The sequence below is a fragment of the Podarcis gaigeae genome (assembly GCF_964106915.1).
Source record: "Podarcis gaigeae genome assembly, chromosome: 3".
NCBI lineage: Eukaryota > Metazoa > Chordata > Lepidosauria > Squamata > Lacertidae > Podarcis > Podarcis gaigeae.
This window is the reverse complement of record NC_139680.1, coordinates 38,249,255-38,264,442: the sequence shown is the minus strand read 5'-3', so window position 1 is coordinate 38,264,442 and position 15,188 is coordinate 38,249,255. Positions and strand designations below refer to the sequence as shown.

The 15,188-nt window shown below is 39.8% G+C and overlaps 1 protein-coding gene across 4 annotated transcripts in view; it reads right to left on the bottom strand.

Moving 5' to 3' along the window:
• Positions 1-239: 239 nt before the first annotated feature.
• CD109 (CD109 molecule) overlaps positions 240-15,188 on the bottom strand; it is a 64,345-nt gene continuing 49,396 nt past the window's right edge. For all 4 annotated transcript variants that reach the window (XM_083729914.1, XM_083729913.1, XM_083729915.1 and 1 more), the window contains 4 exons: positions 8,883-9,025; positions 5,162-5,318; positions 4,197-4,299; positions 240-3,333 (listed from right to left, as the gene is read on the bottom strand). In XM_083729914.1, the coding sequence (XP_083586040.1) occupies positions 3,161-3,333; positions 4,197-4,299; positions 5,162-5,318; positions 8,883-9,025 (576 nt within the window). In that variant the 3' untranslated portion in view covers positions 240-3,160. The remainder of the gene's footprint in view (positions 3,334-4,196; positions 4,300-5,161; positions 5,319-8,882; positions 9,026-15,188) is intronic.

Here is a 15,188-nt window from a genome sequence, read left to right as displayed (position 1 = left end):
TAAGTGGTTTGTTTCAAACAATAGTTGGTTTTCCATGAATGTTTGCATCAGGCTTTTATGACAAAGTGGGCTTATAACTTTAAGAGTGACCTAAAGCTATGGGCAGTTTGCTAAAGCTTCTGTGACCAAGGAGAGTGATTCTCAGCTCTTCAGGTACTTGAAATCTAGCTTCCATGTACAGTATGCTATTCCATGATTTTTACTACAGACAAAGATTTTCCCGTGATCAACAAATATAGTAGCCTTGTATTTGAAAACTTTATATAATTTTTCTTTTCAACACAGTGATAGTACTGCCTGGATATTTGGCAGAACCAAATTCTGAATCCAAAATCCGCACATACAGTTCTGAATGCTGGGTTCACAGTAGCAAAAGATGAAACACAGAAGCTTGTTCCCATGCATACATTGCCTTTGCCAGAATGACAAATCTGTGACCTTGCTTCAATACAAACATTGCTTTTGCTGGATTATTGAAACCTCACCCACTACTGTCCATTAGTAAATCGAGAACCATCTAATCTAAAACAGAAAAATGTTGCCATTTAATAAAGCAATTGCAATGACTTCTAGATTCAGTGGAAAGGACAGGTAGGCTATATAAGATGGCCCAGCCAGAAATTTAACACCATATGGTTGTTTTGCATTTTCACTTGAAAAGTCAGTAAAATATTTTAGAAATCCTAGAAAAGAAAACTGCAGCAATACCGCAAACTAAGAATCTTAAAATGTATACATCATTGCATAGTAGAAAAATATATAATCAAGACATTGCAAAGTTTGGACAAAACATACATGCGTAGGGAATAAGAATTAGTTATCTAAATGAAAGAGAAACGGCAGCATTAACAATTAGCAATCAGCCAAAGTTATGCATCTGTTTAAAGCTCTCCCTTTCAAATGAACAAAGACTTAAACACTTCATAAAACATGCACTTACCTGTCTTGCTCAAATAGAAAGGTTTTTAAGGCTGCAACCCAATGCATTTACCTGGAAACATGCCCCAATGAACTCAATGACACTTGCTTCCATGTAAATATGAATAGGATTATTTGTCACAAAATATAATTTGAATGCTAGTTATGTTGTTGGCAAATGCTATCTAACAATTTTTGATAGTTGGTGTACAACATATTTGACATTTTATAAACGACATGCAATCGTATTGAGTATTATATAGTTTACAACTTAGCAGATTTCATAGTTGATGGCTGCCAAAGTCAAAACAACCAGTATATGCCAACAAGACTAGAGCACTTAAGTGTTGAGGTAAGATTTAACATTCAAAATGTAAATGTAAATTCAAATTTCAAACTCAATTTCACTCTGGAAACTGGGCAAAAATTTGAATTTTTGCAAAATTGTGAATATTGGTGATATTCATCTAGGACTATGTACTAGTTGTAGTTTGTCCTATACCTTTTTGCAAATCGCAATGATTGCAATTTAGATAAGAGCCAGATTATGAAGAACACTGCTACTTTTAACCTCTCATCTGGCTTTTCTTATTCACCCTGACCTTGAGTGAAAAAAGGCCTACTCTAGGCTCCATCTTAGCCTATACCATGTTTCCTTCCTTTCTGAGGATCTTCTCTTGCATTGCAAGGCGTTTTTCTCTGACCAGCCACTGCAGGGGGGTTCTGTTACTGTTCCTTTAAAAACTATGGTAGCATTCTTACCACTGAGGTATTCAAATTCCTATGGGCCAGAAGAGCCCACCATGCAATTCAACAGTTCCTAATGCCTCTTCCCCATGGCACTGTGTGGGTAAGCTGATGCTTCATGCTGTCTTAAGTTGGGAGGCAGCCAATTCAGCTCCTGTTTTACTGCCCAGCAAGAAATAGGGCAAGTAATTTATTTTCTAGTGTAAACTCAACATCACATTTCAGACTGAGGTACATGAGAAAAACAGATGCCTTCAACTTTAAGATGCCTGCTTTTCACACACTTGCATTTAATAATAATAATAATAATAATAATAATAATAGCAATAACCAGATACCTTTTTTCTGGTACAAGTTGTCTTGAATAAAATTTAGCATTTTTCATTTTGTGACTGTGTGAGTGTAGCTGTTTAGAAACCACCTCAGTTTGTTTTCTTTGTGCCATTATTCAGTATTGTGTAGAAGAGGGGATTTCGGCAAGCCTAGCTTGTTGTGCCCCCTATCTGCTGGAAATTCTCCCTTCTACACAACTGTTTAAAAGGTGCTAAAGAGAATAGGGCTCTTGCATCTGTAGCTAGGACTTGACCCTGTGCCATTAAAGTCAGCAATACTTGCAAATTAAATGTTAGAATAAAATGTGTCATAATCTAAACTGGTTTTTGTCAATCCAGTGCTTTCCAGATGTTTTGGACCACAACTCCTACTAGTCCTAGCCAGCATGCCTGTGCCGTCTGGATCTGATGGGAATTGTAATCCACAACATCTGGAGGGCACCAGGTTGGCAAAAGCTGAACTAAAAGGAATGTAAGGCTTTAGATAATAATATATTTTCTAAAACTTTTTTTAAAAAAACACATCTTATTTTTAATGTACAAATAAAGAACTATATACTCCTAATTTTTTTCCTCCAAATAAATCTGATCTCATTTAAATATTTATTTAGAAAATGAACATTAACGTTTACATGTTTTAAGTTCTTAATGTTACTGAACCACATCTAGAAATTTAGCACTTATATTTGATCCTTCTGTCTCTGGATACAGAAGTCTGGACTGCAATACTATACAAACTTACCTAGAAGTAACCCCCATTGAACTCAATGGGAATTATTTCTAAGTTTACATTAATAGGAATGTGCAGTTAATCCCTGAACTTTAATGGGTGCAGGAGAACATTTGGCTCTGACCTGGAATAATCATTTCAGACAGACTCTCTGGGGAGAAGTCTGGCTCTGACCTGGAATAATCATTTGGAGATGGCAAGTTCCTGCAAGAGTTCTAGACCTATCAGTGTGTTTTTAAAAATAAAATAAAATAAACTGATAGCTGTCACAGGGCCCAATCTCAGTTCTCCAAATTAGAACTCATCCCCTTTTCCTATCAGGTCTCTGCCTCCAATGAGTGGAAGTGAGGAACTTCCCCATCCTGATTTCCCTTGTGTAGGATGGCGAGATCAATAATACTCTTAGAAGTGCAACATGGGTAAGATGCCCACATTAGAGCAACCAACTATACAACAGGCTTACATGTACTATTAACAGTTCACAAGAGAGGTAAATTAATGAAGAGCCATCCGCTGAACAAAGATCACATTCATCCTTTTCACAGAAGGTGCACGGTGACAAACTCTGCATCACTTCGGAGTTGTAGCTTCTCACTGCTCTTCTCCCTGTTGTGCGAGATTGGAGGAGTACCATTCACTACAAATCATACTTAAGACATTTTGGTGAGATATATTTGCATAAAGCTGAAGAGAATGTCTGAAAAGCTACACAGCTTTCATGGAAATAAGACCACTAAAATCCACAATATGAAGTGAATCCATTTGACTTTGTTTTGAGAAAGCCAAGGGGCCCTAAATGATGTGTGTTCTGCAATGAAGTTCAAAATATTTTGCTATGGCACTAATTCAGGCTACAGAACTAAGCAGAAGCAAAACACTGGCATGCATCCTAAGATACGTTAACTTAAAGAAGTTCACAGAAGGAGGGGTTTCCTATCCCATCCCAACTATGTGTGTCTCTCCAAATGTCCAAAGTGTTTCTCTGTGGGGTTAGGACTTTCCAAACAACAGCAGTCCTGGGGGAATTGCTCAAAATTAGGCCTTGATCCAAATGTAAGTTAACTTAAGGAGGTTCATGGAAATGAAGTTTATCATCCTTTTCTCGGCAGCTCCCCATGCCCCACTGTTTTGGAGGGCCCTCCCAATAAGATTTTCAGCAGGTGCTGGGGGAGGAGGGGACGGGAAACTTTCTTCCCTTAAATTCCTAAAAGATAATTTAACTAAGAATCCAAGAGCAATTGTTCCTGCCCACCTCACCTCACGGTGTTTATCCTGTAAGAAATTCACCAAACTACATTCTGGAAGAATTTGTTTGTTCATTTTTTCCCCCTGTGGTATTTGATACTAGGGTATTTTCCATTTAATATGGTTCTTTTCAAGCTTAAAGGAGTCAATTCTTCACTTTAACTAACTACAACTGCTTATTTCAGCACTGAATATGAGATACGTCAAAAACAATTGGCACTTACTGGGTTCATAATAATCCACCACAGTCACAGAGGCATCCTGGGTATTTGCCACTTTGAAGTCTCTCACAGCTGGAATGTCTACACAAACCTGTGTTTCATTTAACTAAAAAGTAAAAAGAAAGAAAACTTTCAAAGACTTTATATATACTCCTAGGGTAAAGGCATGTAGCTGACCAGATGAATTAATGTCCTAACTTCTTGTTACTAAAATATAGCAACATTAACTGGTTCTGCTGGATCAGAATGAAGACTCCTCTAGTGCAGCATCCTGTTCTCTCAGTGGCTACAGATGTGGTATGCATAGAAGCACTTCCTGCTTGCCTGTCCTAAACCTTGTAACATTCAGCTTCATTGGAAGAGCCCAGTATTATGAGAAGTGGGGGAAGGATTTCTCTCTATTCGCTTTATCCAAAACACACATAATTGTATATACAACTATTATGTCCCATCTTACATATCTGAACTCAAAAGCCTTTCCTCATAGCAGAATTGTTCCCGCTTCATTATCATTTTGGTTACACTTTTATGACCCCCCCCCCACAACCCTCCAATACTCTTTTTAAGATGTAGCAACCAGAACTGAACTCAGAATTCCAAGAGTAAAAATATATAGTTTTATTTTTAGCCCCTTTCCTAATGATCCGTCTAACATGAAATTCACTTTTTTTCAAAGCAGCCACACACTAGGTCAACATTTTTATCAAACTATCCACCATGATGTCTACATCTCTTTCCTAACCAGTCACCTCCAGATCAAACCACATACAGCTTTAACCAAAACCCTACTTTGGAGAAAGTAGTGCATGCCCTATGAGAATATTGCCCTGTTTTATCAGTTTCAGAAAGATAAATTTATTTTTTTGTTTAAACTTCGTAAAAATGTGATATCTGAATTTAAAGGGCAGGGGGTAGTAAAAATTGTTTAAAAAAAATTAATTAAACCCTCATCCAGTATTTTGACTTACGGAGTCCAAATATAAATGGACTTTGCCTTCTGCCTTCTCCACTTTCTTAACTGGATCATCTAATGACACGAAACTGGGTGACAGAGAGAAGCCGCTCAGTAATCCAACCTCTATGAGGGCCATGCCACTCCTTGAAGATGAGCCAACACCCAAATACCTAACAAACAAAAAAGGGAACAGAATAGTTTACATAGATATAAACTTACTCAAACATTCTATTGTAAATACTCCATGTAAAAGTATGGGTCACTTCATATGCTTAACTGAATAGGCAGCTCCATTTGCATGGATGGTGTATGAACCCATGGAGGAATGTTACTTTTCATCCACCCCAACAATGTCTACAAGTATAATCTATCTACAATGGGACAGAACCTGCATGTGATTTGAATGTCTTTCCACCCTTTTAAAGGGAAGGATTATGTTGATGACATGTGTTGTTTGTTTAGTCGTTTAGTCATGTCCGACTCTTCGTGACCCCATGGACCAGAGCATGCCAGGCACTCCTGTCTTCTGATGACATGTACACACACATTATTCTGAATGGGGTTATACTCTCTCTGAAGAAGCAACGTAGGGATATTTCTGGAACCATTACTGTGGCTTGGGGCACAAGTGGCCTTGGGGCACCAGGATAGCCTAACCTCTGTTGACAAAGCTGTGGATCAAATTATTACAATGTGTTATATATGAGGCTGCCTTTAAACTGCAGCTAATGCAAAATTCAGCAGCAAGATTGCTGATCTGAGCCTATGAAACCAATTCTGGCACAATTACATTAGCTATCAATTAGTTTTCAGGCTTGAGTCAAAGTGCTTATTTTGACTTCAGGACACCAATACCTCAAGCACCACCTCTCCCCAACCTACTCAGACGCTGCTTGTCAGAAGAGGCCCTTCTGTGTGCTTCCTCCAAGGAAGATGCAGAAGGTGGCGACGAGCCTTCTCAGTGGTGGCTCCCTACTTATGAAATGCTTTCCCCAGGAAAGTCTCCCTGGTACCATCATTGTTGGCTTTTAGGCACCAAGCTAAAACACTCCTGTTTATCCATGCCTGTGACTCTTAATTGGGAGGGCAGTGAGTTCTACTTTTAGGCTGCCTTCTTCTTTTAAGGAGGCGGGTAGGATTTGTTCTTTTATAAACGTTCTTAGATGGATATGTATAGTTATTGTGTTTTATTGTTATTTTATATGGAGTTTTAATTTCTTTTATGCTCTAAGTGGCTTTGGGACATTATTTTGTGTTTGAATAGCAACCATTACATAGAATGAATGGATGAATACACACTCACAAAATAATTGTAGCAACAGTGTATAGCAAATATTTGCACATCTCCACCATCTAAATAGAGGAATTCAGTTCATACAAGTGTGTGAACTAGCCCCCAATTATCTGGTAGGTGAACCAACAAAATTATGACCAAGAATTGGGCATTAAATCCCCAATGTAATCTAACTGGAAAGTTTTAAAAATGCATTTCACTTTTGGTTGTTCTAATTATCCTAACCCTTAATTAAAATCCAGGGGTGCCGATTAGGAAACACAGCATGGCAATAATTTACAAAGAAAATTGCTAAGCACTTGTATGTAAAATTCATCTTTCTCAATTTGGAAAATATTATTAAGGACATGCATTCGTCAGTTAATTAATTTGATCCAGATAGCTCCCCAGCCACAACTTGGAAATAACTATTTCCTTTGCTGTCTGCTGCTTCTTGGAATCACCCTAAGAAGCGGGGATGTAACTGAGGAGAGTTGGAAATGGCAAGAAGATGGTTTTAAGAAGCACATAGGCCAGTAAAAGATATGATGTGGAGACAAGAACACCCTGGGAGTGAACAAGAAGGGAATCGTTTTTTTCCAGCAAGAACTGACAGCAGTGCAGCAAAATACAACAAACTCCCACTAAAATAAAACATGGCAAAGTTAGTAAGTCCCCTTCCTTTGCATTCAGTGGGCCTAGTCACAACCTTTTGATGGATTGTGTCCACTTGGCAGTTAGAATCAAGCAGAATAAAGTTATTGGAAAACTGACTGCTGCAAAACCAAACTAATCTAGCTCTTCTAAGCAAGCAGTAGCTGCAGAGTCTACTGACCGATGGACCCCTTCTGTCCCCTGAGTTCCACTTCATTCACCACAAATGTGATGGGAAAATAAAGAGCTTGCTGATTGTCTGGATGCTTTCCAACATTTTGTAGTATTAAGTTTCTAGTTGATTAACCTGTTATTCAAGCATAGGTAAATCTGCAGAACACTTAACTAGTTGATGGTCTGTAGCACCTAAAATAATGCATGGAATTATAAATAACAGCACAATTCACTACATGTCATAAGTAATCTGACTAAGTTCAATGGAGTTTATTCCCAGGTATGTAGATATAGGATTGCAGCCTATATAACTAATTTATGTAATGGAGCCTCTGGGATAATACCCCCCTTTCTCTTTTTGCCTCCCAGAAGTGCTCATGAAAGTACCTTCATCCAGATAATCACACAATATAGTAGATGCCTGCAAGTCACATAATAATGCTAACTCTCAGCTAGGCTATGAAAACATGTTTGTGGCTTTTTATTTTATATGAGGTAACACTTAAGTACCTTTTCATGAGGGGAGTTCTTCAAATAGGTGGCAGAAGGATTTTGCTTGGCAGAGACAGTAAACCACCACTGTTCTCTTGGAAAAAGAGTGTGTCTCCAATCTGTATTTTGAATGCCTGACAGTAGTTAAAAGTAATTTAATAAAACTATTTCTTTTTATATGGGGACAATTTGCAAGAGAGGAAGACTCACTTTTCAAAGCAATGCTCTCAGGCCTGGCAGCAGGGATGATTAAATACAGATATGGCTTTGAAAGAAATTCAGTACAACTGTTGGCTGAGGCTGGCTCGTGAGATTAAAAGGAAACAAAACCATCTGTGGGATGAGTCGCCAGGCCAAAGTAGCTGCTATTGAAAACAAATAACTGAATTGGAACTGGATGTAATTATGTCTGTGTTGTAACTGCAAATAGGAAGAAAGCTCTGGTCATTGCTATCAAGGTATAATTGTTTTCTACAGAACTATTGTAGAAAAATAAAGTCCAACAGGAATGCATCAGAATGCTAGGAGGAACCCCAAGGTTTAAATAAGTACAATAAATATGTTTTTTTAAATTAAAAAAACTAAAGGGGAGGCAAAGAATAAAACCACAAAGTGTTCGATGAAATCTGAATAGGATCAGTAACCACAGGATGTTGAAGATCAGTTGAAAAAGAAAAGCAGAAAACTTGGGGGAGTGGAGGGTGGAATGGAGTATCCTGAAAAATGACTTGGCATGCTGGCTAGCAACCTAAGTAGGGAGACTCCATGAAGTTCGCTGGGGATGCCCTTGTGGAACCAAAGCAAAACGGGTGAGCAACCATTTAAAATCAGCTAGTTTAAATGCACAGACCTCAATGGAAGGAAAGCAAACTAATGAATTGCTATGTAAAAAAGGAAACAATTTTACTGGCTTTGTGAAGACTTGAGACCTGATACAAAGCATGTTTACTCAGAACTGTTCTGTTAAAATGATCATCTGTTCATATCTGCTATTCCTGATATTTTTGCTTTATATACATGCAATCTTTGCTCCCTTGAGCTATTCATGTATGTGTAAAAATAATAATAATTGCCCTGTCCAAATATTATTAGAATTCTGTAAATAAGAGGGGAGGAGTGGTAGTTTCACATATTTACTTACTTGGTGCAAACGTTCAGCGTTAAGTGATTTATATCTTTTTTGTCATCCTTTACGACAACATCCAAGTCAAAGGCTTCCTGACTTTGTGCAGATCTACGCCGCCTAGTGGTATGTGAATTTTTCACGTTGTACATAATATTGAGCTACAAGAGTGGAAACATCAAACATTGGTGAAATTACTGGTGTGTATATAAGTGATATAATACAAACATCTGAGATCAAGCTGCAGGACTATGAAAGAACTCTTGAAGAGAGGTAAGAATAGGGCAGTCTAGATTCTAGATCCTGAAAACTTTATAGCTCTGATACAGTTTCAGCATCAACATTCACCATTGAATAATTTGAGTCAATCCAGAATGTAAGAGAAGCAAAACTGCCAGGCTAATGCAAGCAAATTATGAAATCCCATGAGTATGCTGCCATTAACATTATGCTGCCATAAAGGACAGATAGGGGTGTAATTTGTATGAATCCCTAGGCATATGCTTATTTAGAAAACTAAATACAGAACTGCTGTAATATAAAAAGACACCCCCCCCCCAAAGTAAGGAAGGTAAAACACATCACTGTTTCTGAATGAAAACATCCACTCCTAAGGCCTCAAAAGAAGCCCATCAGGATCCCAAAATAATAAAAAAAGTTGAACATGCTTTCTCCTTATTGGAGGCATGTTGTGACTTTGGTCAAATCAAGCTGGAAGCAAATCAGCAATTTGTCAACACCCAAAAGCTGTTGTTTTAGTATTTGCCAAGAGAAGCAAATGGGTAAGAATTTACCAGCAACACAGGAACATCTGAAACAATATACTGAATGACCCCTTAAGGACACATTTAATTGAAAGAAGCTTCATGTTTAATCTTCCATTTCTTCTTGGTACTGGACAAAGAAAAGCGCACAGAGAAAGAAAGGCTCACAGAGTCTGACTGAATATGATTTACCTGACTACAGTATCCACTCAGGAATGGAAAAACTCCTTCCTTCTCTGCTGCGTACGGTGCAAAGCAAGATTTCACACCACACGCAAAGAGCATTTACTGACTCATTTTGTAGGGCACATATGAATAGTGGTTTAGAATACAGAGATGCATCCAGTGTATAGCCAGCCCTTCACAATTCACACACACAAGTGACTTACACCTAGGCTGGTACCCACAGCTGTCAACACTGGGGTTTGTGAGGACGGCAAAACTAATTCAGGTCTTGCAGACCTTTTGTACAACATACGAACATTTGCTACACATTTTCTGGGAAGAAACCATCTTCCCTTAAGATTGCACTTCTGTTCTAGGGCAAATGTAATTTACAAGCACTTAAATATACAATGTTTTGTATCTGGGAAAATGTGATAGTTTCTCCAGATTGTGCAGGGATTGTTTTTTGTAACTGGATGTAAGTGTGAGTGTCTGGGCATTTACTGGGTAATGCTCACGACTCAATAACTGAATTCATGTCTGTACTATTTTGTGATCTTCCTAGTTAAGGTTTTTATTTGTTTGAAATGATTGGACTGTTGAGTGTTTCCAGCTGCCTAACCTGAACACTGGCATGCTCATCCTGACACTTTGCTTTAAGTGGCAAAACCCAAATTGGCCCTCTTCCCCCATTATGTAAACTTTAGGTTTTTGGGGTTTTTTAAAAATCTTTAAGGTTGGGTGTTCTCTATCCCCTGTGCTGGAGCACACAACCCACTAGGTTTAAGAAGGCGGAGAAAGAGCAGCGTAGTCTGAAGCAAAGTTCCTCATATCTTTATATACAGATGGGGGACATTGCAAACTGTAGCTGGATCAAGATGGCTAGCATAGGCGCCGACTCCATGGGGCCTGAGGGGGCCTGAGCCCCCTCAAAAATTCGTTTGGGGGGGCTCTGCCCCCCCAATAATTTAAGAAAATTATTAGTTATATTATGCTTTGTAAAATCACAAAATTATGTTGGTATTTTTTATTTTCCTTGTTTGAAGATAGTTACCTTTTAAAATACATTCAGTAGTTAAAACAAAGCCACTCCCGATCTAGAGAGGGGGTGGGGTTGCGGGCTCTCGACCCATCAACAATCTCGCGGGGCTGGCGTTAGCCCCGCGAAAAGCGGGGATTCCCCCTAGCTCATTAATATTCACCGCCCTTTGCGGCAGCCTATCGGCTGCCGCAAAGGGCGGGCCCTCACAGGTTCACTTAAGGTCGGGGCGGCCCGGGGCTCGCCCCTTTCGTTCCCCCAGCAGCAGCGGTTTGGAGGTCTTGGGCCCCCCCAATATTTTTTATAAGTCGGTATGGGCCCCACCAATATTTTTTATAAGTCGGCGCCCCTGATGGCTAGGGACGCTCTTTTGTTTAATTGTGTGGAAAGACCAGCAGTCCTGTTTGGCAAAAGTCATGTTCTGGCTGTGGGGCAAAATATATTCTAGACTCCTGGATCATCTCTAGATCCACACTAATGGTTTAGCTAAAATAAATTAAAAATTGCCAAAATAAATAGGAAGCTGCTGTGGCAAAACAGCACACTGAAAGAGACTATCCAGGAACACTGAGGGATAGCTGGAATTCAGTGTTTGTAACACTTAGTGTAACTAAGCTTACCAACTTCTGACCCCAAAGAGGCTCCTGTTCCTTCCAGGAAGCACAGCAGCTCCTAGCACACTAATGAAATGGGAGGACAAACTGCACTCCAGCAACTACTGACAGTAACACAGCAATCTTCAACGCCAGTCACTGGCAGCCTTATTAAGTTTTAAAATAAAATAAAATCTGGCAGCAGTCCCTGCAATATTCCATCTGAAATGTGTCAAGTATTTGGAAAAATCTCCTACCAGTCCAGGAATCCTTTGCTTTCCTATGTTTATTCTTAAGCCTCTGATCATAGCAAACAGATGTCTGGATGGAGGTATATGCTAAAGGGTTATCTTCAGCAGGAGTTTCTTCTCCAAAGTATTTTATTTGGCTGTTAAATTGAGTGTTGAGGAAGGAAATGGAATGTTAACTAGCAGCACAATCCAGCACGTGTCTACTCAAAAGTAAGACTAATGGGGCTAAGTCTCAGGTAACTGCATGCAGCCTAACTTGCATATAAAAACAACAAATGCAAGCACCTGTAAAAATGGGTTATAAACAACCTCATAAAACCAGATGGGTATTATCTCAAGGGAGCCCTGTCAATGTCCAGTGTGTTAAGAAGTCCAAAATATATTTAATTTGGTTAAGCAGAGTTAAAACCCTAATTTCAGGGAGTTGCATCCAACAAGGCTGTTCTGTTAACACAAGGACTTCTGCTTGTGAAAGAAAGCACAAGTCAGCTGCAGAAGGTCGGGGGAATCCCCAGAACCGATTTGGGGGGCACATGGAGGAAAGGAGAGAAAAAGGAGAAGTTTTGCTGCACAAGCAGATGTTCTTGTGTGAACTGGACAGCTTTGTTGGATACAACCCCAAATAAGCATGTCCATCTTGACTAAAACAACAAGGCCCATTAATTAAAACCAATTTGGATTCCTCATTTTGCTGCAGGTATATGCATGGAACAGATGTTAGTATCCAAAACAAAAGAAAGGGCTTCTGGAAGTCAGGCATGACATTGCCAGGGGTTTCAGCTAGATCAGCCCATTTCACAGTGAAGAGTTTAATTAAGGATGCTTTATTCCAGCCAACAGGAAAGCTTGCTGCGTAAGTTTATCAACAGTAGACACAAAGAGCATAACAACTATGCCTTTGATTTTGATTTTTTTTTTAAATCCAAGATAAATAAAGTTTCAAACAGGTTGACCAGAAGGCAATAAAGATGCTGGGACACCTGGTAAGGAAAAAAATAATAATACTCAGATGGATATAAGATACTTAGGAATAGACAGATCTCCTAAAAATCAGGCCTGTGTTATTAGAATTGCAAAGAGAGAGGCAATAATCAATCACCAGAAGGTCTCCACAGAACTGAATGGAGGGGGAAAACTTGTAATGGAGCCTCCCAGGTACCTCCCAACCCAGTCCCACTGTTTCTGCTGTTCCAAACAGGCACAACATCAGAAAAAAATTACTGATCCCTTTATCAAGTTGGTTACACATGGTTGGCAATCTGCATTTTGTTGGTGAGCAGCATCTTGTGAAGACCTGCCAACAGAGGACCTGCACCAGTTACCAAATGTGGCTGGCCACTATCGTGCTTCCTCATCAAACTCTTATTTGCTATCAGACGACTCCTTTGGTTAGCTGCTGCACAGCTGCGCAGTCTTAAGTACAAAAAAGAGTTTTTACAACCCAGAGCCTTTTAACAGAATAGAAATGTTTCCTGCATGTGGTGAGTAGGACGAAGATGTCCTCCTATTACTCATTTTGCTGTTATTTAAAGAAGAAAACTAGGCTGTGTCACGTTTAAGGGCTCTGGAAGTCAGGAGCAATCTGCAGGATGCCTCTGGAGGAGTATCGTCAAGCCCTCTGCCAAGCCCCACCCAACCTTCCACAAGCTCCTTGTGCAGAATAGCCGTGCCATGCAAGGGCATTGGGAACAGCTGTGGTAGCCCTTGGCCTGAGCTTCAACAGGAGGGGACAAATTGTTCTGCCACACCAGGGTTGGGATGCGTATGCCAGAACATATGAGCTGCTGCTTTGCAGCAATGGCTCACAGGATAAGGGAATTAATATAGCAAAAAGAAAGAAAGATGGTAATAATCACATGCGATATCATATCGCAGATGAAAAGCAGATCTAGCTTGTGGGCTGAAGTGGCGGGGGGAAATAACCCTTTGAAGGGTATCACAGTTCTTTTTCGATCGGCAGGATTCCTGCCAAGTAAAAGGAAAGACAGGAGGTGGTTCCAGCAAACCCAAACTGTATTGGATGAAATTATTCCAGAAGTCTTTATTTCTTTTGCTCTGCCAAACTACAGACGAGAAAGTGGAACTGTATCACGGAAGACCCGTGCTTTAAATCTGTTTTTGCTATAGTAATGGAAATAATGGCTTTCCAGCCATCTGCCTTGCTCTGCCCCCCAGCTACAGGAATCTCCTACTTCGTCAAAGAAAAGTTAGTGCCAAGCTGTACCAGATTTCCTGAGTCTCTAATGACCTAGTGATAAGGATAAGCCATGTAAGCCTGGAAGGGTCAAGCCCCACTAATAGCATAAGGCTACTACTTGTGATGGTAGCCAATGCCACTTAAAAAGTAACAAGACAATCCTATCCACACTTAATTATGTGTAAACTCCATTCGTTCAAGTGGAAAAATCTTAAGGGGAAATATGCATAGGATCAATGTTACTGTTAGGAAACAAGTACATATGCACTTAGTAAAGGGTAAAGGGACCCCTGACCATTAGGTCCAGTCGTGGCCGACTCTGGGGTTGCGGCGCTCATCTTGCTTTATTGGCCGAGGGAGCCGGCATACAGCTTCCAGGTCGTGTGGCCAGCATGACTAAGCCACTTCTGACGAACCAGAGCAGTGCATGGAAACACCGTTTACCTTCCCGCCAGAGCGGTACCTATTTATCTACTTGCACTTTCGAACAGCTAGTGCTTTCGAACTGCTAGGTTGGCAGGAGCAGAGACCGAGCAATGGGAGCTCACCCCGTTGCGGGGATTCGAACCACCGACCTTCCAATCGGCAAGCCCTAGGCTCTGTGGTTTAACCCACAGCGCCACCCGCGTCCCTTATGTACTTAGTGCTTGAAGTCAATTTATTGTTGCAATAAATTTAAACCCATAACAGAATGCTTATGTTTGATTAATTCTAGATTTAAAATTAGTCTGATAGGTTCATTATTTAAAAAGCAGCTTGTGATATTTTGCATTTGTTGTTAACTTTTAGCAGTCTGACTGTTGTTGGAAACCATTCCTGCTAACTCCACTACCTTCAAATATGATGGATGAGCAAGCAATTGCCTTCTGTGATACCGACAGAATTCTTGGCCTCCACTGCTGGAACTGAAAGTATTCTCAAACACATTTGAACTTTATGGTAATCAGAAACAGCATTTATGAAAATGCACACACCAGAATAATTCCAATTTACAATGCTCTGGTCTCTTACTGAGATTTTACAGGAATAACATATAGTTTACTCTTCGACTTCCGCCAGTGTTGAATTACAGCTGATGAATGGCTGATTACTGTTTATCTGCTGCAGATTAGTTTGTTTGTTGCACAGAATTCAAGTCATCATGGAAAGTGATTCATGTAATTTATGCACTCAGTTTAATATCTTCTATGGGAATTAAAGACAAAAGTATGTGATAAAGGTATTGGATTTCTACGCTAACCTATATTCTGCACTCTTGCCACCTTCAAACTACAAACAACATTCTCTTCTGGCAGCATCTACAAATGGTGGCAGA